The sequence below is a fragment of the Myotis myotis genome, unplaced genomic scaffold, assembly GCF_014108235.1.
Source record: "Myotis myotis isolate mMyoMyo1 unplaced genomic scaffold, mMyoMyo1.p scaffold_m19_p_2, whole genome shotgun sequence".
Classification (NCBI taxonomy): Eukaryota; Metazoa; Chordata; class Mammalia; order Chiroptera; family Vespertilionidae; genus Myotis; species Myotis myotis.
In genome coordinates this window covers 173,702,128-173,727,379 of record NW_023416324.1, presented here as the reverse complement: position 1 = coordinate 173,727,379, position 25,252 = coordinate 173,702,128, and the positions used below count along the sequence as shown (strand labels likewise).

At 39.4% G+C, this 25,252-nt stretch overlaps 1 protein-coding gene and 1 long non-coding RNA gene across 4 annotated transcripts in view; one reads left to right on the top strand and one right to left on the bottom strand.

The window, feature by feature from the left end:
- Positions 1 to 10,915, bottom strand: part of EHHADH (enoyl-CoA hydratase and 3-hydroxyacyl CoA dehydrogenase) — a 48,707-nt gene extending 37,792 nt beyond the window's left edge. For 2 of the 3 annotated variants that reach the window (XM_036351191.1, XM_036351190.1), the window contains exons 1-2: positions 10,758 to 10,915; positions 6,293 to 6,396 (exon numbers count right to left, since the gene is read on the bottom strand). In XM_036351191.1, the coding sequence (XP_036207084.1) occupies positions 6,293 to 6,396; positions 10,758 to 10,831 (178 nt within the window). In that variant the 5' untranslated portion in view covers positions 10,832 to 10,915. The remainder of the gene's footprint in view (positions 1 to 6,292; positions 6,397 to 10,757) is intronic. The other variant, XM_036351192.1, reaches the window with a different exon arrangement.
- A 2,318-nt stretch (positions 10,916 to 13,233) lies between these two features.
- Positions 13,234 to 22,836, top strand: LOC118677357. Its single transcript, XR_004974380.1, has 3 exons — positions 13,234 to 13,993; positions 15,810 to 15,936; positions 21,861 to 22,836. It is a non-coding gene; the product is annotated as an uncharacterized LOC118677357 (long non-coding RNA).
- The last annotated feature ends 2,416 nt before the right edge of the window (positions 22,837 to 25,252 follow it).

Below are 25,252 nucleotides of genomic sequence, written 5' to 3'. Positions count from 1 at the left end.
GGTCCAGCCCCAGCAGGTCCAGGGGTTCCCCATAGGTGAGGAGGGAGTCGGCGAAGAAGGAATGACGCGGAGACAGCGTTCAGTTGATCAGCAGCCTAGCCAGGATCTCCAGCCAGGATCTCCAGCCAAGTTCTGGTCTGGATCTCCAGAGAGGTTCTGCTTAGGATCTCCAGCCAGGTTCTGTGTCCATGTTCCCTCGCTAGGTTCTCCAGCCAGGTTCAGTCATCAGGTTCTAGTCAGGTTCTCTTGCCAATTTCTGTAGTCAGGTTCAGTCCAGGATCTTTTGCCATGTTCTCTCGCTAGGTTCTGTCTCTAGGTTCTGAGGCCAGTTTCTGTCCAGGAACTTTTGCCATGTTCTCTCCAGCGAAGTTCTTCTGTCTCCAGAGAACGTTCTGTGTAGGTTCTGTGCCTAGGTTCTGTCTCTCTTCGTTCTGTCTTCTTACATCTGTATTTATACCAGTTGATTCCAATCCTATCAACCTCTATTTCAAAGGTTAGGGCGTTTCTTATCTCCATTCCAGGGAGTAAAGATTATGTAGCTTAAGCATGATTGTTCGTAGTTAAAGTGATTAATTACCCACCTGGCACTTAGTTAAGAGGTTTTATTCCCTCCCTAACTTCAGGGGAAAATCCCTACCTGGGGAAACAACCTTTCTCAGAGACCTTGGTTAAAACACATAGTGCCAAGAAGGTGAGCAAACATATTAAGAACAGTATGCCATATATGCCAGGTCCCTTGAAACAGCAAGCATGGACCAGCTCCCGGCAACAATAGAAAGTCTCAGGGAAAAATGCATACATATTTGTGAGTTATATGTTAATCAACCAGCTTAGAATTATGTTTCTGTTGTAGATTTTTTATTATCAATAACAGTAACAACATTTATTGCTTTTTCTAATTGTGAAATAACATACATTATGGACAATTTGAAAAATACACAAAATTATAAAGAACCTAAAGATCACCCCAAATATCACCACAGAGATAACAATGAAATATTTGGTGAATTCTTAGTTTTTCCCCAATGCACATATATAAATAGCTTTGGGATCTTGAGTAAGTTACTTAACCTTTGTCTCAATACCTACTTAAATGACTAATGTGAGAATTAAATGGAAGTTCACTATAATATGTATTTTTTATATTTTCCTTTTTTTAAATATTTTATTGATTTTTTACAGAGAGGAAGGGAGAGAGATAGTCAGAAACATCGATGAGAGAGAAACATCGATCAGCTGCCTCCTGCACATCTCCTACTGGGGATGTGCCCACAACCCAGGTACATGCCCTTGACCGGAATCGAACCTGGGACCCTTCAGTCCACAAGCCGACGCTCTATCCACTGAGCCAAACCGGTTTCGGCGTATATTTTCCTTTTTTTTTTCACATAAAGGTATACATAGTGAGCTCTTTCCCCATAACATTAAGTATTCTTTGAAAACATTAAGCTTGATACAAGTTAATTTCATATTCAGGCTATTTGTCCTTCTTTTTTTTCTACCTGCTCCTCATCTAATATCAATTCAGGGATTATGCTTCTTTTCACTAACCCATCATATTTCTAGTATTATCATTATTATTTAGATTTCATTGGTTCTAAAGAAACAAGATGAATTTCAATTGAATCTCAAGCCTACCATGCCTATAACTTTAGATTTAAATGGTTTTTCATGTAATAATAGCAATTAATATTTACTGGATAAATACATCAGGCATAGTGCTAAGTTGTCTCGTGTAATTTTCTTAACACCTACATTGAGTAGCATGACAATCCTCATTATACAGGTAAGGAAGTTAAGGCTTTGAGAGGTTAAGTGACTAGTTCAAACATATAACTAGTAATTGGTAAGTCTCAGGGTAAAATGAATACACATTTGTGAGCTATACATTAATCAACCAGCTAAGGATTTGAACTCAGGCAATTTGACCACAGCCCACATTCTTAAATGTTATACCTTCTTCTACTTGCTACACAAGGTTAGTATTATTATTATCCTAATTGTAGAGAAATCAAGGCACAGAGAAGAGTATAGTGATTTCACTTTTTAACTATCTCTGGCATATAAAAATGCAATTGATTTTTAAACCAGAAAAATTGCTAAATTCTCTTATTAATACTAATAATTTTCTGATATCTTTAATTTTTCTACAAACACTATCATATTGATCATCTGGATAATAAAATTTGTTTCTTCCTTCCCAATCCTGATACCTCTTAGTTGTTTTTTTTTCTAGTCTTACTGGGCTGGCCAGGGCTAGAACACAATGTCAAATCAAACACAAATGGGGATCGCAGCCAGCCTTGTCTTGTGCTTTTCTCATAAGGAAACTTGCCAAGTTATCATTTTGTTTGAGGTTTGCTGTAGGTTTCTAAAAGTGAATATTTTAGTTTAAGACATATCGTTTCTATACCTAGTTTACTAAGAATTTTTATCTTTAATGCATGCCAAATGTTATCAAATGCTTTTTCTGCATCTATTGAAACACCCATGATTGTTTCTCCTTTAATCTTTTTAATAAGCTGAAACTACATTAATTTTCTAAGGTCTAACCAATCTGGTAGTACTAGGATAAAAGTGATATATTACATTTTTATATATGTTAGATTCAATTTTATAATATACTGTTTACGATTTTTATATCTGTATTTATGAATTAAATTGGCCTATAATTTTGCTTTTCATATTGTCCTTGACAGGTGTTGGTATCAAGGTTATGCTAGCCTCAAAACATGAGTTGGGAAGTGTACTGGGTTGAATGATGTTTCCCGAACAAGTGAATGTGACCTGTTTTGGGAAATAGCATCTTTCCAAATGAGGTCATAGTGGATTAAGGTGGATCTATCTAGGATCAGGAAAATTTGGACAAAGGAGAGAAGGTCACAGGAAAACAGAGGTAGAAAGGGGAGTGATGCAGAAACAGGCCAAGGGCAACCAAGAATTGTTAGCAACCGAAAGGAGCCAGAGAGGCAAGGAAGGATTCTTCCCTAGAGCCTTCATGGAAGAATGGCCTTGCAGATATCTGTACTTGAACCTGAGACCTCCCCCAAGATTTCCACCTGCAATAATTGAATAAATACGCTCAGGACAAAGGACCCAAGGCACATTCCACTCCAAGGAGCATGTCCAGGCCATTCCCCCACTGGCATGTATCTCCCAACCTCTAGGGGACCCCATGAGACTTGCAACCAGGGGAGCAATGGGCAGCAGCAGCTCGTCTCGTCCTGGGCTAACCCCCTTAACTTGCCTACAAGGCCCCCTTTTCTCTGACTTCCCAGTGAGCTTAGGCAGCCAGGCCATTCATTCTCATTCTTTCTCTCTCTCTCTCTCTCTCTCTCTCTCTCTCTCTCTCTCTCTCTTGACTGGCCTGCCAATTATTTGGAGTATATCTTCCATTAACTCCACTTCACTTTCCTTTCATTTTCATTGACCTTAAAATCTTTTCTGTATCAACGAAAAGTACCGAGGTCCCAACCACTAACCCCAATCTATTTGAGTTTTCTATTTCTTCCTTAGTCAATTCTGGTGGGCTACATAGTCTTCTATTTGTTCATAATGTCTTCATTATCTTTGCTACACAGTATCTGCAGTAATAACACTTTGGTAATTTCTTATATACATTGTTTTACTGTCATATTTTTTGCCTCTTCTTGATCAACTTCTCCAGAGGTTTGTCAATTTTATTAGTCTTTCAAAGAACTAACTTCTGACATTGTTGATCTTCTTGATTCACATTTGTTTGCTATCTCATTAATTTCTTCTCTTTATTATTTCCTTCCTTCTACTTCATTTGGATCTATTTTATTGCTTGCTTGTTTTGTTAGTTCCTTGATACAGATGCTTAGCTCATTACATTTGTCTTTTTTCTTTCCTGAATTATATAAGGCTATAAAATTTCTGCTAAGTTTTGCTTTAGCTGTATTTGTTGTTATATATGTTGTGTTTTCATTATCATTCAGTTCAAAATATTTTCTAATTTCTATTATGATATCTGCTTTGACTCAGAGATCAATTTCATTTCTAAACATGAGAATTTCCAGTTATATATTTGTTATTGATGCTTAGTTTAATTGCATTGTTGTCAGAGAACCTATTCTAAGTGAAAATTTATTGAGACTAGCTTTCATGTTCCAATAGCTGTCAATTTTTGTAAATGTTGAAGATTTTAGAAAAATGTATTATTTTGCAATTATTGGGTACATTGCTCTATAGAAATCCACTAAGTCAAATCGTACAATTCTTAATGCTTTTCTAGAAGAATATTTTTCTGCCCTAAACTTGAACTACATTCTCTCTCTTATAAAAGGTGTCCCAAAATTCACGCAAGAAGTAATTTTGATAGAAAACACAAGTTTATAATTAAAAATTGTAAATTTTTTATTGATTCGTAAAGTATACAGTATAGGGTTATGTATGGAATAGCATATCGGGTAAATGGCCTCCACAGCTTTGCTGGCACATACGCACTCTTTTGTTATTGCCTGAGCAGCCGCATTTTCGAAGAAGAATGGTCTGATGATGCCTCCAGCCCAAAATCCACACCAAACAGTGACACGTTGTGGATACATTTGTTTCTCAACAATCACTCATGGATTTTCTGAACCCCAAATGCGACAATTTTGTCGATTAACCAAGCCATCAAGATGAAAATGAGCCTCATCAAAATTCAGCCACATTTATGCAAAACGGTCATGGAAAATTTCAACAAAAGAGTGCGTATGTGCCAGCAAAGCTGTAGAGGCCATTTACCCTATATGCTATTCCATAAATAACTCTATACTGTATACTTTACGAATCAATAAAAAATTTACAATTTTTAATTATAGACTTGTGTTTTCTATCAAAATTACTTCTTGCATGAATTTTGGAACACCCTTTATTTCCTTACTGACAAAGAAAAATCAAGTTCCCCATAATTCTGATCCTTTTCTCCATGTCATAAGTTTTCAAAGAGTTGAATAAGCTATTTAATAGCTGGTTTATGTCTATCATATTATTTTAATCTCTCTCAGGTTCAGCATTCTCAGCTATAAATAGAGATTATATTATTTATTGAGGATTAAAATATAGTAAGTGAAAAATACTATTTTCATTATTAGTAAATAACCTACATAGTCCTGGTACATAGCAGGCAAGATAAATGATAATTATTATGGGTATCATATTTATATTTATCTGTTGTCATAATTCCAATATATGTTTCTTCTCAGGCTACCATTAACATACTAGTATATTAAATTCCTCTAGCTACAGTAAGATTACATAAACCCTCCTATTCATGTGACTTTGTCAAAGGGTATAATATATTCATTTGGGAAAAGAGGACAGATGTCACAAATTATCACTGAATCACCATTTCAGATACTTTTGCCATATTTTTTGTCAACACTTTTGGATCTTTAAGGAATAACCCAGTGAAAAGTGTCATGATCACCAAGATAGGTGATTAGCAGAAGAAAAATGAATTTCATTTCAAGACTGTGTGAAATAAAAAATAACATTTATTAAACATCTACATGTAGGCTCTGCACTAACGGCTTTCAGAAATGTTATCTCACTTAATCTCACAAAAACCTATCAAGATAGATATTATTGTATCTAATTTAAAAATAGAGAGATTGATGCCCCAGTTGGTTTGGCTCAGTGGATAGAGTGTCGGCCTGCGGACTGAAGGGTCACAGATTCGATTCTGCCAAGGGCACATGCCCGGGTTTCGGGCTCGATCCCCAGTAGGGGGCATGCAGGAGGCAGCTGATCCATGATTCTCTCTCATCATGGATATTTCTATTTCTCTCTTCCTCTACTCTCCCTTCTTCTCTGAAATCAATAAAAATATATTTTTTAAAAACTACTTAAAAATAGAGAGAGTGATTTATTTTTTAAATAAATTTATTGGAGTGACATTGGTTAATAAAATTATATAGGTTTCAAGTGTACAATTCCATAATATAATTGAAAGTCAGAAGATTAAAGGAATTTGCTCAAATTCACATAGGGTGAAGATATATAGAGCAGGTATATACCAGCAGGTATATACAAACAGGTATTACAGCTATCAAGTCTACATCTAAATATCTTACAAAGGTCCAATCCAACATAAAAGAGAATAAAGTCAAACTCTTCTCTAGGTCTCTCTTGTAATTCCACAGTCTCTTTCTCTATAGTTTCTCATTCCCACTCAAGTCTCCCATATCCATTACCCACACTAGGGTATTACCCATAAGGATAGCTTATGCCATATCAATCTGAGGCTGCATTCCAGAGATAATAGGAGAGGGTTAGGTACTGGTACCTGCAGAGAAGTTGCCATCTGCTCCACAAATCACAATGGCTTTTACTGTAGGGTCTGTTATAGCTTTCTGTAGTCCCTCTTTTAATCCGTTGAAGACAGCTATGCTAAAAGAAAAAAAAAAAATGAAAGCATTAGTCAGAAATAAATTTCTACCATCTCAGAGATTTTCCATTTCCTAACAATGAAAAATTAAACACATACACAATGGATAAAAACTCTAGTTTTTATAGTGAATTGAGCACTGAACTTTTAAAAATAGCATTTTTCTGCACTCCGCTATAACTTTGGACACTTAGAATCGGCACTAATCAATTTAAAAATACTATTGTACATCTTCTAGATACAGTGAAAGGAGTTTGTAACACCCCAGGGAGAACAACATATACACAGCAAAAGATCACACTAAGATGAGTGCTGTAATAGATACAAAGAAAGTGTGTGAAAGTTCAGAGGGGAGTTTCAATTTGTCATAATGGCAAAATATAAGAAACCTGAAATACTCTAAAAGAAACAGATGTGGCAGAGGCTGCAAGTTACCTTAAATATCCCTACCTCCCCACCTTCTTCAAAGCAGTAGTAAACATATGGTTTTTAGCTGAAAACATAGCTGCCCAACATAAAGACTACATTTCCCAGCCTGCTATGCAGTAAGGTTAGCCCAAGGCGTTAAGTTGTGACCAATGGGATAGAAGCAGATTTGGCATATGCAATTTTCTAGAAGAATCCTAAAGGACCAGGTATACTTTTTTCTTTTTTCCTCCCTACTCTTGGCAGGAATGAAGAGGTGATAGTTAGATCAGGAGCAGCCTGTATGGACCAAGAGGTGGGACTACATATTGAAGATGGCAGAGCAAAGAGAAAGAGAATTGGGGTCCCCAATTGTGGAGCAGCCGTACCATTCCAGGACACTGCTATGAGAGAAATCAACTTTTTCTTGTTTAATCCACTACTTTGAGTTTTCTGTCACTGACAGTCAAACCTAATCCTCAACATTAATTTAGCAGGTAAAGGCAAGGTCAGGGAAAGAAAGGACATGTAGTAGATTTTGTCAAGTTTCAGTTGATGAGGGAGTCATCATCAGAGAAGATGGTTAAAGCCGTGATTAAATGCCTGCCAACGGGAAAGAAAAGAGAAGTGAGGGTAGATCTTCTGGATACACCCTCTTTAAGAAGTGGGAGAGGCTCCGCAGAGTGACTCAGTACTCAGGAAGCCCAAAGTCACAAAGGCCAAGAGAAAAGAATTATGTCAAGAAGCAGGGAATCAATTAGTGCCAAGGGATGGTGAAGGAGGAGAACCTAGGAAAAGTGGTGAGGAATTGCTTTGAGGAAAAATAATAGAACCAGAGTCTAATCTGTTCTGCCATGGAATTCTGAGTAGTCTGGGTGAAATGTCTGTTCTTGAGCATACAGGGTGAAAAATATGAATGCAAAATGAAAAACAATCATAACTTCTCAAAAAGCCAGATGGTTCAGACCAGCAACTCTGAGTTAAAACCTCAGGGAATAAAGCAAATAAGATAATTCCCTAATTACTTTTCATTTAACAAAACTTCTTGCTTTTGATGGTTAATTAGACACCAAATCTGCTAAGAAAAACAGATTCTGAACCATCCATAGTATTGAGAAGTCCAAAAGGCACCCATTTCCTTCTGGGTAAACGATGGCTGCAAAATTAGCCCAAATGAACTTAATCAGTGCCACTGAGAAGAGGCTGGCTTTTCCCATGTCACTCAACCCCTGCTCTTTTATTTCTAATGTTCTTGTCAATTTTGCAGAAATCAAACACAGGAGAGAAAAGAAAACTGAAAATGGCTGTAACAGATACAGCTTTACCAGCGTCAAGCCAAGTGAAAGGGACCACGGCTGGTAGCAACGTCAAGGTTCCAGAGATTAAGAAATTATTTTCTCCCCTTACTATTGTCAGGTATGGAAAAATGGAGTCTAGAGTAAAGATAACTTTTCAGAGTGCTGACCAAAATGTTTTAGCTTCTGTGACTATAGGAGGTTTTTCTAGTGAATTTTCTTTTTAAATACAAATCATCGAGTGAAGTTTGTGGCTTGTGACGAGCACTCTTTTTAAAATAAAGAAATAGAAGAGAAAATAGAATATATCAAGCTATATGGCAAGTAAGGATAAGTTTTATTTCATGAAACTTTGTGTTCAGTTCTGTATTTGTATGTCTTAGGTTGCAATGTAGAACATGGGGTTTCTTACTGAGTGAATTATAGTAAAAAAAAAAAAAAGTGTGTTGGGAGACAGGCTTAGTGATCAGACTAATTTGTAAAGAGGGTTGGCATTCATCTGAATTGAAGAAAACAGCTGGCTAAATTAGCAAAGAAGGATTTAAACTATTTGTTTGGGCCAAAATAATATTAAAATAAGAATCTCTCTGTGGGCAAGGAAGAGATAATTTTCCACATAAAATTAGAAATAGGAAGGAAAGAAGGAAGGAAGGAAGGAAGGAAGGAAGGAAGGAAGGAAGGAAGGAAGGAAGGAAGGAAGGAAGGAAGGGAGAGAGGGATGAAGGGGAAAGAAAAATACAAAGCAAAAGAAGAAAAATTGGGAACCTTTTTGGATGAACATTCCGGGATATATACTCTACTTAAAACAGAACTTCAGATGCAGATAGAAAAAACAAAACAAAACAAGAAAGTATTTATTCCCGCCCTAACTGGTTTGGCTCAGTGGATAGAGCGTGGGCTTGCGGACTGAAGGGTCCCAGGTTGATTCCGGTCAAGGGCATGTACCTTGGTTGTGGGCACATCCCCAGTAGGGGGTGTGCAAGAGGCAACTGATCGATGTTTCTCTCTCATTGATGTTTCTAACTCTTTATCCTTCTCCCTTCCTCACTTTAAAAAAAAAAAAAAATCAATAAAATATATTTTTAAAAAAAGAAAAGAAAGTATTTATTCCCAAGAGGGGGAAATCTCCATGGAGTTGAAATGATTCCTGAACAGCAGGACCTGTTGGTAGGGGTTGTAACAGGCTTCTGACGAATAGAAACAATGATAATTAACCTCTGTTAAATGCCAATTTATAACCTCTGGCACATTTCAACATCACAACAACTTTATGAGGTAGACGCTAACATTTCTCCTGCAAGGTGTGTGACAGTGGATTAAATACATTAAACATTAAAAATAGTTATAGGAAAATATTCCTAGCTATGGGTATTAGACTGTGGAACTTTCCCCCTCAGATTCCTGATGGGCATGGTTTCCCGTTCGGAGCAGAGGTTGAGGTAGGCAGTTCTAATATCTAATAATTCTAATCAGAATACAGACAAGTCCAAAACATATATGTAATCATATTGCTGGTGTGTTTCTTCATCAAAACCAAAATAATGAATCTTTTGCTTTCTTCTGAGAATGGCAAGTAAGTGAACACGTCATCCTTGTGTGGTTTTACTCCTGCAATTCTTTTGTTTTATTAAATGCAATTATTCATGTTAAAAAGAAGAATAAATATTAATACTAATGATAAAATCAAATCTGATGACAGGATAAAAATTCAGTTAAAATTAGCAGGTCTCCTCATCTCAGTCCCTTTTTGCTCCAGCAGCATGTGATGAGAATTTAAACAAAGGTCTTTCTCTCTATACTTTATAGAGTCATTTAAATTATAACTTCTGCTAATCCTGTTCCCTGTGGAGGGGTGTCTTTTGTCTTTTTCCTAGGGCCGGTCACTATACTCTTTTCAGAGATATGGAAGAATCAAACCTATAAAATAACTTCATTAATTTTCATAAAAGCGCATTAATCTCACTTTTCAAAGTAATGCAGACAGCACTGCACAAATCTGGGTTACAAAGTTTAACCGAAAAGGTACTCGTGATGGAATGAAAGAGGATAAAGTGCACAGTTTTTCAGAAAATGCTACTTAGGCTTACGCTGACATGCATCTTCTGGTAAAGCACTAAGTACTGGAGGTTTAGAAGCTACCAGGAGAAATGTGCATTTCTGGGCCAGGGCGCAACTCTCCTTTCCTCACTGCGTTGGCATTCATAGGGGTCTTTATTTTTGTATGAGGTGAAGCCACATTGCCGGATTCCTAACGCTTTTAGTGGGTGGCCTCGACTGGAGATTGGGAAGTGAGGGATCAAGGTCCAGCCAGCTTTGAACGAAGACCTTTGGAATAGAAAGCAGGCCTGCGGAGTCAAAGTTGCAGGCAAGGAAGAGCGCTCAGCACGAAGTTGGCATAAGCAGACGGGTTCCCGTCCAGCTCCCCTACTTCGTAGCCATCTGCCTGCCTCTCAGCCTCGGTTTCCTTCCTTTCCTTCCCAGTGAAACGGGAACGGGAGTTCTCTGCGAAGATTAACCAAGGCAACCTATATAAAAGGCCCTGGCATACGTCCGCGTTCTATTTGGGTCTTTCTCAGATCAGCCGGGGCGAGTCAGAGCCCGCACCGCAGGCCGGCGAGGCCAGCCTCGCCGAACCCATTCTGGAGGCGACCCGAGCCCGTTACCTGATTGGGTTGAGCGGCGGGTTTCGGAGGCGAATCAGCGCCAGGCAGCTCCGCAACCGCGAATACTCAGCCATGCTTCCTCGGTGCCAGGGTCGCCGCCGCCTCCCACCGCAGTCAGCGCTTCTTTCCCCGCGCGCCCGGCCCCCGCGAGGAGGGGCGCCCGCTGGGCCAATGCGAGCGCGGCGCCGCCTCCCGCCGCCCGGCGGCTCCCAACCTACCGACGCCCATCCCCCGTCGCGGCTCTCCCCCCGCTTCCCGAACCCCAGCCCCAAGCTCTGCAAACGCTCATCCCCTCTTTCTCTGTATTGGCTCCGCTACCTGCTCCTACCCCCAAGTCGGCTGGGGAGGACGATGGAAAATGGGTGGAATTGCCAGCGAGTCGAGGTTTGCCATCCCCTGGCCCACTTGGAGGAGTCAGACACAAGTCATTGCTCATGTCTCCCTAGTTTCCGCTGAACACAGAACTTTCTGCTTTGGGACTACCCACTACCCCTATTCTGCCCCTCGGGCAACCCTCTGTAAAATTTAAAGTTTAAGAGGGCGCTCACTCTCAGGTTCCTGCAAGTGCTGACCCCGCCTTGCTCCTCCACAACACAAGGATCCACGGTTCCCGTCATCTGTCATTTAACCCTCCTGTTTGCTATCCACCGGTGGGACTAGCTAGGTACACAGGGAGCTGATACCATGCTGATCTTTCTGTCGCTGTATGTGTAAATAATAAACTGCCTGAGTCTATTCTGGGCTCGTATGGGCGAATCTAAGTGTGGCAAGCCAGTTTAGCAGATGCTAACATGCTGGTGGTGCTCAGTGGTTAGAGTATGGGGGGGGTCACTGCACAAAGGGTCAAGAGCTCCATTCCTGGTCAAGGGCATGTACTTGGTTGCTGGTTCTATCCTGGGCCTTTGGGGCATGTGTGGGAGGCAACTAATGGATGCGTCTCTTCCCTGCATCCCGCCCTCCGTTCCTTCCACTCTCTCTAAAAATTAATGGTTAAATATCCTCGGGTGAGGATTGACCAAAAAAAAAAAAAAAAAAAATTGCACAATGTCATGGGCAGTGCCTTTATGTTTACCGTTCACATGTCTTTATGTTTATCTTCAGGAACTGCTTGTATCAGGTAGAGCTCATAGGAGCTGATACTTAACCCCTCATTTCTGGGTAAATGTAAGAAGTTTGCCAGGAGAGAGGGGACTACTGTGTGAGAAATGAACCCAACAGTGTCCGGACCAGATCGTTCAAATGGTTAACCAAATAATAGAAGATTTTTTGAAGTGAGAGGCAACAAGCATTTATTTGAGATAGAAAACAATCGCTTTTTGGGGAATCGCTGACTCAGGCAGAAAACCAAATAGTGTTCCAATTAGAATACAAAGGCAAAGGGTATTTATGGAAAGGAAAAGAGGGAAATTACATCCATAAAAGGAAGGCATTTCTATTGGTGCAAAAAGCTAACATAGTGATGCAAATTAAAAAAAAAATATTTTTAATTTTCAGTCCAGTCGTCATAATATCTGTTTTCTTGTGATGTTTGCAGACAGTTCTTTGGGACACAATGTTGATTTAGGCCCGGTCCAAAGGTTATTTTGCCCTGTTTTAACATTCCAAAGGTTTGAGGCTTAAGATGTACAAGGCAATTCCTCTGGATGGCTGCTCTGGCTCCATTTTAAAGTGGCTACATTTATATTATTTTAAACAAAATGATGATCATAATTGTGTAGTTATCTACTAGGTTACATTGCTCTTGTCTCTTCTGGACTGGAATTTTCCTACTCTTTTTTTTTTACCTGCAAGTGAAGGTCTTGAAGGTGGATCTGCTTTTACCTTATTAACATCTTGAGACAAATTTGGGGGGTTGGGGAGGTGGTGAGCATTTGGAGACTTCACCTCTGGGCCTAACCCTGCCACTAATTATATGGCCTTTAATCTCTTGCTTCTCTGGATCCAACTTTCTTTACTTGTAACATCAAGAGGTTAACTAAATTATTATCTCTAAAAAAATTTTCAGTTCTAACATTCTTTGATTTTTTTTGTTTTGTTTGCTTTTGTTCTAAGGATGAATCTTCAACTCAGCTGTTCCCTCCTGTTTTTTCCTGGGTTGACTTTCTTCTGTCCATAATTTATTAAGTATCTTCATGCTTTTGAGGACAGGGTCTGGGTTTTATTCATCTTTCCCCCAGTATCTCTAGCACAATAACCAAGCAGGTGATTTCGATTAGGGCTGAAGTTAGTTCCTATTAAGATACCATCTTTGGCCCTGGCAGGTGGTTAGAGCGGATTCAGGTCAAGAGCGTGTACCTGGGTTGCAGGTTCCATCCCGCCTAGTCCAGGCGCGTGTGGGAGGCAATCAATCGTGTGTCTCACAAGGATGTTTCTCTCTCTCCCTTCCACTCTCTCTGAAAAATCAATGGAAGAAAAAAAAAATCCTCGGGTGAGGATAAAAAAAAAAAAAAAATACCATCTTTGTCCGGAGGAGCTCACAATTTAAGGGGGAAAGTGCTAAGCATCATTAAGTAATCACTTCAGTAAAAGCTGTAGAAAGGGGAACAGGAACACGGGTTCCTGCCTTCCTTATCACTTACATGGTCCAACAGGGAACAAGAGAGCTCTTGTAATAGTTAACGCTTGAATGCTTTCCTTGTGCCTCCGCGTTCCACGTGTTAAGTCTCAAGTAACACCCCCCAACCCCGTGTCCTCCAGCAGCGTTACCTGCTCCACACTGGAGGACACAGGCGCGGAGCTTACGTAACCCGTTACCCCTGAGAGGCAGGTTCGGCACCGCGCTCCACCGGACAGAATCGGAAAAACCAGATGAATCCCAAGAACAACCTGGTGATTTCCCCGAGGGAACGGACGAGTTTGGAGGAGTGATGGGTTCAAGGTACAGAAGGGGCAGAGGCAAGGGTCTGCTGACGAGAAGGCTGCAGAAGTTGGCACAGGAGTTTGAAAAACCAAAAGGCGCTTCTCGGGGCTGCATTACTCAGCGGCGATTAGGAAAGCAGGCGGGAAAGAGCCGGTGAATGACACCTGCGGAGCCCCCGGATCCCGGGGACCCAGGAACCGGTCGGAAATGACATCAATAGAGAGGCTGGGCGCTCAGCGGTACAGCGGCCTGCGGACCACCGGCCGGAAGTGAGGCAGCGGAAGTCCCGCCCCGGAGGCGGTGCCGGGTGTGAGGGGCGTCGCGATGGGCGGGGAGGAGCTTCGCGGGTCCTCCAGGAACCCTGGATCCCCGACAGGTAACCTGCTGGCAGAACCTGGACCCTGGCGAGGCTCGGGGTCAGGGTTAGTGGCCCAGTTTGCTCGGGGCCCCACGCTCGGGCCGGGGGAAGTGGATCTCACGTGAGGGGGTGGCCGGGGGACAGGCTCCTGGGCGTGGGACTCCTAGGGTGATGGGGATACGAGAAACTTTGGGGACGGGGTCGTGAGGGCCGAGGTCGCCGAGGAAATACCGACTGAGTCTCCAGGACTCGGTCACGGCTGCGGGTCGTGGGCGCTCGGGGATGGAGAGATGGAGCCTGGGCGCTGAGGTGCGCTGAGCTGGAGTTCAGTTGCCGCCTGCACTGAGCCCAGTGCAGCTGGGCTACAGCGGGCGGGGACTTGCCCTTTCATCTCTGCATCCCGTGCTTTGCCACTATGGGCATCCTTCAGATGCCGTGGAATAGGGACTGATGAACGCACGAAGCTGGGTGCCGCACCGGGGGTGGGGGGTGCGGGCAGCGTCGGGGGGGACCTTGTCCCGAATTGTAGTGCCCCTGCCTCCGAATGTAGACGTGACTCCAGCGTGGTTCGTTCACCAGTGGTTTATGCGGATGTCGGTGTGGTAGACCTTCCGGACATTGTTTTGTGGTTATTGAAATTTAGAAATGTGCCTTCATATTTATTTTATTTTATTATTATTTTATTTAATTTGTTTTATTGTATTTATTATTTTATTTTATTTATTTTTTTTTTTGGCATGGGAAGAGAAGGCGATTAATTTGACTTCTTTCAGGTTTCTTCACTTTTCTGGAAAGAACTCCCCGATGAATGATACCGGGGAGGAGTTGGCCATCAAATGAGAAGCTGCAGCTTATAGCACTGAGCTTCTAATTTGCGTTCTGAGTGCTTTCTTCTCATGAATATGAACTCATTTTCCTTTTTCTTAATATTTTCTTTTTTATATTGGGGTACCTTTTCGTTTGAGATGTAAATAGGAATTATTTCATAACCAAGATGAAAGTAATAATTTATGAAAATCCAGTCAGAGATTTCACCTGGTAGGTTCACATAAGGTTAACTCCTTCCAAACAGTTGTAGGAAGCCTCGTAGAGAATAAATCGCAGAAGATTAAATTGTTTCCTTTGTAAACTATTTGTTCTGATGTCTTAACTGTGATGAAAAGTGGGAATAGATCTAAAGAACAAGTACTGTACCCAGATTGGTGTTGGTTGTCAGGCTGTGTAATGGGATATGAGCATGAATCACTATCTAGCTGCAGTCCCAGGAGGTTCTAGATCTTATTATTAGATTGGATATGATGCAGTAGGCAAACCTGAATTTATGGCTTTGTTTTTGTTTTTGTTTTGTTGCTTTTGTGTGTGTTTTTTACAAAAAAGAAAGTATTAAGCATTTTTAGATTTAAAAAAAATCTAAGATGTTCTTAAAAATAGGTTGGGGGGAAAAAAGAAGTAGACATGTAAATAAATATTGCAGTCATTTAAATTCTAAAAGTTTGCCTGCCTTTCAAACTTGTTTTCCCAATGTCTGGAAAGTGTTGGTATCCAAATCACCCCCATCATTGTATGTTGTTGCTTTGCTGTCAACTTTTCAATGTATATAAATATGGTACAAAGTTAGGTTTTGAGACCCTCTAGATTTACTTGAATATTAATGTCTTACTTAAAAATAAAGTTTAATTTTGCTTCATCAATCTGCTGTTCAATGTCATATCCACTTACTTTGCACATCTAAATGTCTGTGTTCATAATGGTAACTGTTGTAACTAGTATTCATAATAAATTGGTATCCAAGTGGTGACTTAGGTTTGTGCATTGACATTCTTGAGGTTTTCAGTTTTGCAGAACACTGGTCTCCATGGACTCTAACATGGACTTCATTTAAAGAAATCCACGGACCATTAACGGACAAAAACATGAGTCATTTTGTATTGTGGCATTCAAATCCTAGTACTTTGGGAAAGGTAAGTTATTGGCTGTGTTTTATTTTAATGAGAGAATAGCGCTGGATTGGAATAAGAAATTATGGGATTGTGATTGAAAAATATAGGCTGAATCTGTTTAAGTTTTAATGTGGACCTTCCAAAGAGAAGTTTACTCTGTGTTTATGAAGCAGTCCTTACTATTTCCCTCTATATTGTTCCTGAAAGATTACTACTTTTCTTTTCTTTATTTCTTTCCCCCCTTTTTTTTTTTCTTTTTCTTTTTTCTTTTTTTTGAGAGCTTTTTTCAACACTGGTAGTCTGGTAGAGTCTTGTCAACCTATGGGTACCCTATAGCAATGAGGCCTCAAATAGTCATTTAAAAAATCTTACATCAACTTTGGTTCTAGAATAATATAAGTCTCATATCTTCTGGACAGTTTTATGCCTTAATCTTAGGCATATCTTAGAAAATGCTATTTTCTTTTTTGTTCTTCTTTTCAGAAAATCTCTCAGATGATTCATTCTCCGGGCCTTTTATCTTTCTATCCCAGGGGATAAATTTTCTCTCTTTTTCTTTTTTACCTTTCCTAGCTTAATTAATTTGTTAATTTTTACAACCTTAACTTCTAATTTTGTTTGGCAACTTTTAATCACTAAGCTTTAAACTTGTGGTTTTCCTTATCTCCTTTGTAGATACACTGGCTTCTTATTTAGAAATTGTTAAATTCTAAAATCAGACAGTAGTTCCAGGAATTCATCTTTTGGATATATTTGTACTTGCACACAAAAATTTGTATATAAAGATATTCATCATATTATTATTTTAAATAGGCAAACAAATAAATAAGTAAAAACTACAAGTAGCCTAAACATCCCCCACCAAGGTATGATTGAATAAATGCCTTAATGTAATATAGTACTTTGCAACTCTTAGAAAGAATGAAGCAGATCCATAGGTGGAAATATGGAAAAATCTCTGTGACATACATTGTTAACTGAGAAAAACAATATAGAACTGTATGTACAGTATGTTTTCAAAAGCATACATTTATATATGCATGCAAAATTTCTTTAAATCTATATAATACACTATTATGTTATATTTATTCAGATAGATAGATAGATAGATAGATAGATACATGATTGACACAGGTACTCCTGAGGAATGAGACTACAGGTCTAGAATAGGAAGACTCATTTTTCTGTATACTCTTTCTGGTGGATTAATTTTTTTTATGTGAACATGATTTCATTTTTACAATACTAAGAAATGAACAAACAGCAAAGCTTTAGACTGGTTTCATAATTAAGGGAGCCTACTACTATTCCTTATGACTTTTGCCCTTATAATTACGTGCACTAGTCAGAGGAATGGAGTTGCATAAGTGAGGTAAGTTTTTTTTACAGAGCAGCATGGAAGGTTTGGTGATATAATAGGTTTTTAACCTTGACATTAGATTATTACTCTTAATAAGGATTTGTGATGAACTAAGTGCTTAGTATTGGCGAATTCAATACAGCTATATAGTTTATAGCATGCTGCTGACTTCATGCGGTGATGCGGATGATACTTTCATTTGCAAGCTAAGTTTGTATTGCATTGGCCAGGTTCTTGCCAATGAGCTTCTCATTAGTGAATGGGATGGGCATTGTTTTATTCAAATTGCTATTTAGGTACTCTACTCTTTAAATAGATCTTAGTTATTATTTCACTTTGTTTTAATTTTTAGAAATGGCCTAAGGCATTTCAAAGAATAGCTTGTTCTCTCTGTTAGTAAAATCATAAACTAGAAAGATAATTTAGATATATATGGATAGTCTTATTCTGTACTGATGATACTACTTTGAATTGGCTGATGATTTGCTTTGGGATGCAGCAAAATTTCTGGTGACTTTCACTTCTCCAGCCATCTTTGTCTTTCCACACTTTCACTGTGGGAACTTTGGAATAATAGTAATAGGTGAGTAAAATGAGTTAACAAGAAATTTAAAGATATAGTAATCTTCATTTCATTTGTGATCTGCTGAGAATGAGCTTTGTAAGATACCTACCCATATGATACCACAGATTGTGTAACTTGTTAAAAATCAAAATGAAGGCCACTAATCTAGGGACTGCATCATGATTCATGGAATAGGACAGTATGGTATGTCAGGTGTTTTATACCATAGTTTGACAGAGTATTTTTCTTATAATCATTGCAATTAAATGATGCTTTGCTTTGCTTCTTGAGATCCTTGGGTTTAATCACAACTAGCCACACAGTGAAAAATCATTGGGCAGAATGCTTAGAGTGGGACTCCTCCTTATTCTTGCTAACAGAATGGATAGCAAGGAATTGAATCCAAGGGTTGATTGTGTTTTCTGGGTCTTGATGAATATGATAAATGTAACATATAGGAAAAAAAGGAGCTGAGCATGAAGGTAAAACTTAACATGTAGATAACATAGAAATGGGGAAGATACATGTATATATATGTTTATGCATACATATATGCGGGTCTATTTACATAGATATATAATACATTGTGTATATAAAACGTGTATATGTTATTTTACACATAAACTATTTAAAAATTTCTTCTGGAAAACAAAAAATTCTAGGAAGATACTCAATTAATCCAAAAGGGAAAAAAAGGTCAGAATTTTAAGGCCTCAGAGCTGGGCCTGTCATAGGCTAGCTCATGATTGTGAAAGTAGCTTGAAGAATTTTGTCTGTTTTAGTATCATTACAGGAAATAAGTGATGGGAAGGTAGATAAAAGCCTAAGAGTGAGAACATTTAAATCTAGCACTAAGTTATAGTTAAGGGTATCTTTAAGATTCTGTTTGTGGTATTTGGGCGGGAGGGATGGCAAGAAGGAAGAACTCAAAAATTTATTGCTGTTCAGTTAGAATTCGAGCTATGTCCGTAAGTCTTTCCTAGTATTCCAATTGTGTATGACCAAGATGGATTAACTAGATCTGTTAACCTACAAAACATGAATGTCTAAAAATTGGTTTCATTGTTTGGTAAACCTTGAAGGAAAAGAGAATTGTTTTAATCATTTTTGTGACTAAATGAAAGGGCAACTGTGATGATCTAGATTGAGGGGACTGGGACTATTTTGTTCAGAAAATAGAAGACTTTAGAAGAGTTGGAGAAACTTCATAGGGAGTACATTTGTTTCTGTTGAGGCCAAAATTAATTCTAGCTGAGAGAAGGTATAGAGTTTGTCAACAGTGGAGCAGATTGTGTCAAGAGGCAGTGAACTGCAGGTCATTAGGGTTGCTTAAGCGAGGTTTGAACATCAGCAATGTTGCGGAGGGGATTTCTCAATGTATGGGAGATCGTACTAGATTGATAATGAAAGTTGCTTTCAAACCTAAGATTTTTTTTTTATGGTGCAATAAAGTGATTTTTAAAAATAGCACAAATATCTATTATCTCTATATTTAAATACTGATAGGTAACTTATCCCTGGTCATTTTTCCACCAAGCTCCACTTACCCATAAGCAGGAAATAAATTTAAAAATTAACCCCAAATATAAGACACACACTATATACTTTTCTCAGGTCCTTACTCAGTTTATTTACTTAGACATAGTTCTAACAGGCTTAATTAACTGGCACCTAACTTCACAGTGTATTAGAAGCAGCAAATTGTTGCTGTGCCAAGTGCTCCTATTAGAGACAAGCACGTTGACAAGCAAGGGCAAGAAGATAATCAGAAAGCAAACCAACTCATTTTAAAATTGTAATAACCCAGGCTTATTTGACTAGATGAAAATAGCTCTATGTTAATGGATATTCAAAATGATAAGTTTGAACTTAAATAAGTTATGTTCAGCATTTTCTATTTAAGAAAATTATAACATCTTAGAAAGATCTTTTCAGTGTGTTTAATAACAAAAGACAGATATTTGGCATTTGCAGGGGCTGCATTATCCTATATAATAAAAGCCCAGCAACTGAAATGGTGGAATGACCAGAGACCAGAATGACCACGGCCCCTCACCCTGGCCAGCAGCCCCCCAGCAAGTAGTTAGAAGCGATCAGGCAGGCAGGCAAGCAGTTAGGGGCGATCAGAGAGGCAGGCAGAGTGGTTAGGGGAGATCAGGCAGGCAGAGGCAGTTAGGGGCGATGAGTCAGGCAGAGTGCTTAGGGGCGATCAGGTAGGCAGAGGCAGTTAGGGGCAATCAGGCAGGCAGGCGAGTGGTTGGGGCAATCAGGGAGGTAGAGGCGGTTAGGGGCGATCAGGCAGGCAGGGGCAGTTAGGGGCGATCAGGAAGGCAGACAAAGTGGTTAGGGGTGATCAGGCAGGCAGGCAAGTTATTAGGGGCGATCAGGCAGGCAGGCAAGCGGTTAGGGGCCAGTGGTCCCGGATTGCGAGAGAGATGTCCTGTGGATCAGGCCTAAACCAGCAGTTGGACATCCCCTGAGGGATCCAGGATTTCGAGTGGGTGCAGGCTGGGCTGAGGGACGCCCCCACCCCCACCCCTGTGCACGAATTTTGTGCACCAGGCCTTTAGTAGAGTAGAAAGAATATGGATTCTAGACTAGTAAAGACAGGTTTGAATATGGCCCCCAGGATCTATTACATGTTCTATAAATTAAGTTTATTATTCATTCCAAACTTCAATCTCATCTGGAAAATAGGAATTTACTCAAGAATAAAGATAATGAAGGTAGATTTGCCTATATTAGGTGATAAGTAATAACTATTATTATTTCATTATTACCATAAAGCTCACTCTACTTTGAATGTTTTAATTGTACAGGTAATCCATATATATATGGGGGGGGGAGATATTAAGATATGTATATCACCAAAAAGATAAAAGGAGTAAAGTCGCCTGTATTTTTCTACTACTGTCAATATTTTAGTGGCATGCTTTATTTTAAAACTGCTTTGACAGGATGGCACTTCTGAGAAGTGATTGTTGAAACTACTGTTGGGAAACTTAAATTAGTCAATACACATTCTAATCAGAATATATGCAGTGAAAGATGGTTACAGGGCACAATGCTGATTTGCAGGAAACCTTAGTCCTGATCAGTTTTCTTTCATGAAAACCAGTTTTGTAGAGCATTGGATGTAACTTGGTGTTCTGGAGCTGGAAGACCTGAGTTTAAACCCTAACCCCACTATTTCTCAGCTGGATAAACTACCTCCATTTCTTCTCTGTGGCTTCAATTCCTTCATCTGTAAATTGGGGGTTATAGTAGTATCTCATTCATGGGGCTGCTGTAAGGACTAAGTGAATTTATATAAAGTATGAAGAGCAGTGCCTGGCATAAAGTATAGACTCAGTAAATATTACTTGCTATTTTTATCATTAATTTTTAAAACCTTAAGGTTTTCTTGGGAGGAAAAGGCAGGTTGATAGGAGCACATAAATTAAAAAGAAGCAAGTTAGAAATAGCACAAAAGTAGTCAGGAAGATTTATGATATGTTATTCATTTGAACCTGCAGAGTGTTCTGAATTTTTTCATTCTTAAGGCTTTGTTACTTTTCCTCCCTGCTTAAATATTTCCAAACCATAATATTCCTAGTTCAATCTCTTTACCCCATGAAATCAATTTCATTTTATTTCATCTTTTCCAACAAATGTTTTGGCCAGGCTTTCAAAGACCAAAAACCCTTTAAGACAATCAGATGTCATGGATAGTGATTCAGGAAATAATCATTAAATCAATTTATTTTACTACGGCCCAACGTGGTTCAGTAAGAACTTTAAATTTTGTTTCAATTTAAAGTGAAGAATATTAATCAAATAGATAAGTCAATGGACATATTAAGCTATTCTGTACACTATAGTCTTTTAAAATCTCTTTATGTTCTTTTTGTTCTTTCATCATGGTATCTAGTGTTCTGATTAATTACTGGTCAAAGAGTTATAGCTTTTCAAAATCCTTTAAGCAATTTTATTAGATTTGCTAGTAGAATTTGTGTGTGTTTGTTTTGTTTTGTTTTAAAGCATCAAGTACAAGTTTTTGAAGACCCTGAGGCCTACCATCATTATGCATTCAAGATTTCAGTTTGAATAACTTCATCAAGACTTAGATCCTCTTCAAAAGTCTCAAGTTTCATCTGCATTAAAGCTCTCCATTGAACTCTGTCACAAAATTAAAAGTGTGAAGGGACTAAAATCCATTAGTACATTCCATTGTACACCCTTTTCTCTGATCGCTCCAATTCCCTTCACTGTAGGGTCTTTCATATTGCTTATGTTCCTTTGCCTAGAGCCAAGGAAACAGTGCTTTCCGGGAGAATATATATCCTGTGATCATAAATTTTCATTGCTAGAGAAGTATAAACTTGGCAGGATCAGTTTAGAATCACATCTTTTGTTGTGGCCTATAAAAACTTGAGTTAACAATAAGAAAAGGAGGACGAAGTAGTAAAAATATTTGAGGTCAGATTATACTCTCTGAGACTATGTGGTTTAGAGAAAAGAGCCTCAGCCTGAAAGTTGATGGTTCTTATTCTCTCTGCCTCTTCTAAATGGGAAAATCACTTAACTGCTCTGAGCCTTAAGTTCATCTGAAAAGTAAATCTGATAGTATTTTCCCTGCCTACCTCACAGGGTTGTTGTGAGGATTAACTGAAGTTGTGTGCATAAGAAGGACTGTTAGATAAAATGTGCAATATAGACATACTTGCAAGTCATCCCCTCAGCTTTTGGACCTGGGAAGGTAGGTGATTTAAGCACACTGAAGGCACTATGTCCAGGCTGGATATGTGGTAACAAGGCTGTGTTGATTTTTGTTTTCTCTGAATACATAGAGTTCTCTTAGGGGCTAATTCTAAGAAGGAGGACAACTATAAATAGCCCTAAAATTATAAGTTAGCATTGATAATGTTCTAGAGCTGTTATGTCTTGTAACATATTTGTGGTTTGCAAAATTTGTTACTAAGCTGTGACCCACATTAAAAATATTTTTTTATTTAAACATTTTATTTACTTATTTTTTAATATTTTTATTTATTTCAGAGAGGAAGGGAAAAGGAGAGAGAGAGATAGAAACATGAATGATGAGAGAGAACCATTGATTGGCAGCCTCCTGCCTCCTACCAGGGATCGAGCCCACAATCAGGGCATGCACCCTGACCAGGAATCAAACCATGACCTCCTGGTTCAGTCAACAACCACTGAGCTACACTGCTGAGTGACCCACATTTTTTAAAAAAATGAATGAACATAAAGCAGAAAATTTCACAGTGCATCTCACCTGGTAATAATCAATAGTGTTTAATAGTGTTTTAGTTGTATATGTGTATGTGTGTATTTGTGTACTTGGTTGTTAAATAAAATGCATTTTTCCTATGAGTTGCAATTGCTTTTCTAGGAGTATCATTTTAGTACTAATGCCTTTCTACACATTTGGATTCCTAGGAGGCTGTTTCTTTTCACTTCATACTGCTTGTAATAAAAGAATTAACAATATCAAGTTTGCCCTAACTGGTTTGGCTCAGTGGATAGAGCATTGGCCTGTGGACTCAAGGGTCCCAGGTTCGATTCTGGTCAAGGGCATGTACCTTGGTTGCGGGCACATACCCAGTGGGGAGTGTGCAGGAGGCAGCTGATCGATGTTTCTCTCTCATTGATGTTTCTAACTCTCTATCCCTCTCCCTTCCTCTCTGTAAAAATCAATAAAATATATTTAAAAACAAACAAACAAACAAAAAACAATATCAAGTTTGACTTGGTGAAATTAATGGGATATTTAACAAAAAAATTTAGAGTACAGAGAAAGCCTATAGGTTTTCTGGGTATTTTATATAACATTCTAATATCGTTTACTCTGACACCCAGACTGTTAATAACATTTAATATTGGTTCAACCTCATACTAGTAGAAACATTATATGAAACTAGAGGCCCAGTGCACAAATTCATGCACCAGTGGGGTCCCTCTGCCCTGCGGGATCGAGCCAAAAAACCGGCTCTCCAACATCCCCCAAGGGGTTCTGGATTGTGAGAGTGCACAGGCCAGGCCGAGGGACCCCCACCAGTGCACTATCGGGGCTGGGGAGGGAGGGGCCATAGGAGGGCTCCAGGATGTGTCCGGCCCATTTCGCTCAGGCCTGATCAGCTGGACCCCAGCAGCAAGCTAACCTATCGGTCAGAGCATCTGCCCCCTGGTGGTCAGTGCATGCCATAGCGAGAAGTTGAGCAGCCTTAGGATATCATTAGCATATTACACTTTGATTGGTTGAATAGCCGACCAGACACTTAGCATATTAGGTTTTGTTATATAGGATGTTTTTCCTTTAAATACTAGAGGCCCAGTACACAAAGTTCATGCATGGGAGATGGGGGGTCCCTCAGCCCGGCCTGTGTCCTCTCGCAATCTGGGACCTCTCGGGGGATGTTGGGCCTAAACCGGCAGTCGGACATCCTTCTTGCAATCTGGGACGCTGCATGCACCAGTGACCATACTTTTCATACAGATGATACAGATGAAAAGCATCTTGCTGTTGTATGGGCAGCTACATTTTTTTGCCCTAAAAAGTAGTACATAACATGATCCTTCTGAGGTAGTAGTACCATTTTCCCCATCTTATGGGTGGAAAAACTGAAGCAGAGAGAAGTTAAGTAATTGGCTTTGTCACATAGTTATAAGTGTCAGAATCAGGGTTGACCACAGTGTGCAAGCCAGAGTCCATGCATGTCATTGCTGCATCATCCTGTTTTTTCAGTGTTAGAGTAGCCTTGCCAACTTTTAATTTTTAAATCTAAGAGACTGTTCCCAATATATAGGGTAGGGTCCCTAGGCCTAGCCGGCAATCAGGACCATCTGTGGGGCAACCAGTGGGCAGGGCGATCGGGAGGCTCTGCTGGCATCTGCCTTGGCTGGCAGCCTGGTGCCACCTGATGGCCAACCCCATCCCCTGATGGCTGCAGCAGATTGCCTCCCTCTTGGGCGGGGGTGGGGGGGGTGGGGGGGTGGGGGGGGGGTGCTCAATGCAGCTCCTGCGTTGAGTGCCTGCCCCCTGGTGGTCATTGTGCATCATAGCATCTGGTTACTCCTCCAGTCATTCTGCTATTTGGTTGATGTACATATTATGATTTTATTATATAGGATTTTGTTACTTTTATTTTTCTGGCCTAATGGCAAACAAAACACTCCCACTTAGCTTAGCATTGTTTGAGGATCCCTGGAAGATAGGCTACAGAGAATATAATTCCTATGACTAAGAGCCTCTCTAGAAGAGAAAATGCCATTTTTTCTCTCTGAATAACTAAATGTGTCTTTATGATTTAAAATAAATAAGTCACTGAATAACTTATTCAACTGTTTCTCTAAAAACAGATATCCACCTTTTTGGTAATAGCATTGGTTATAGCAGAGGTCCTCAACCTTTT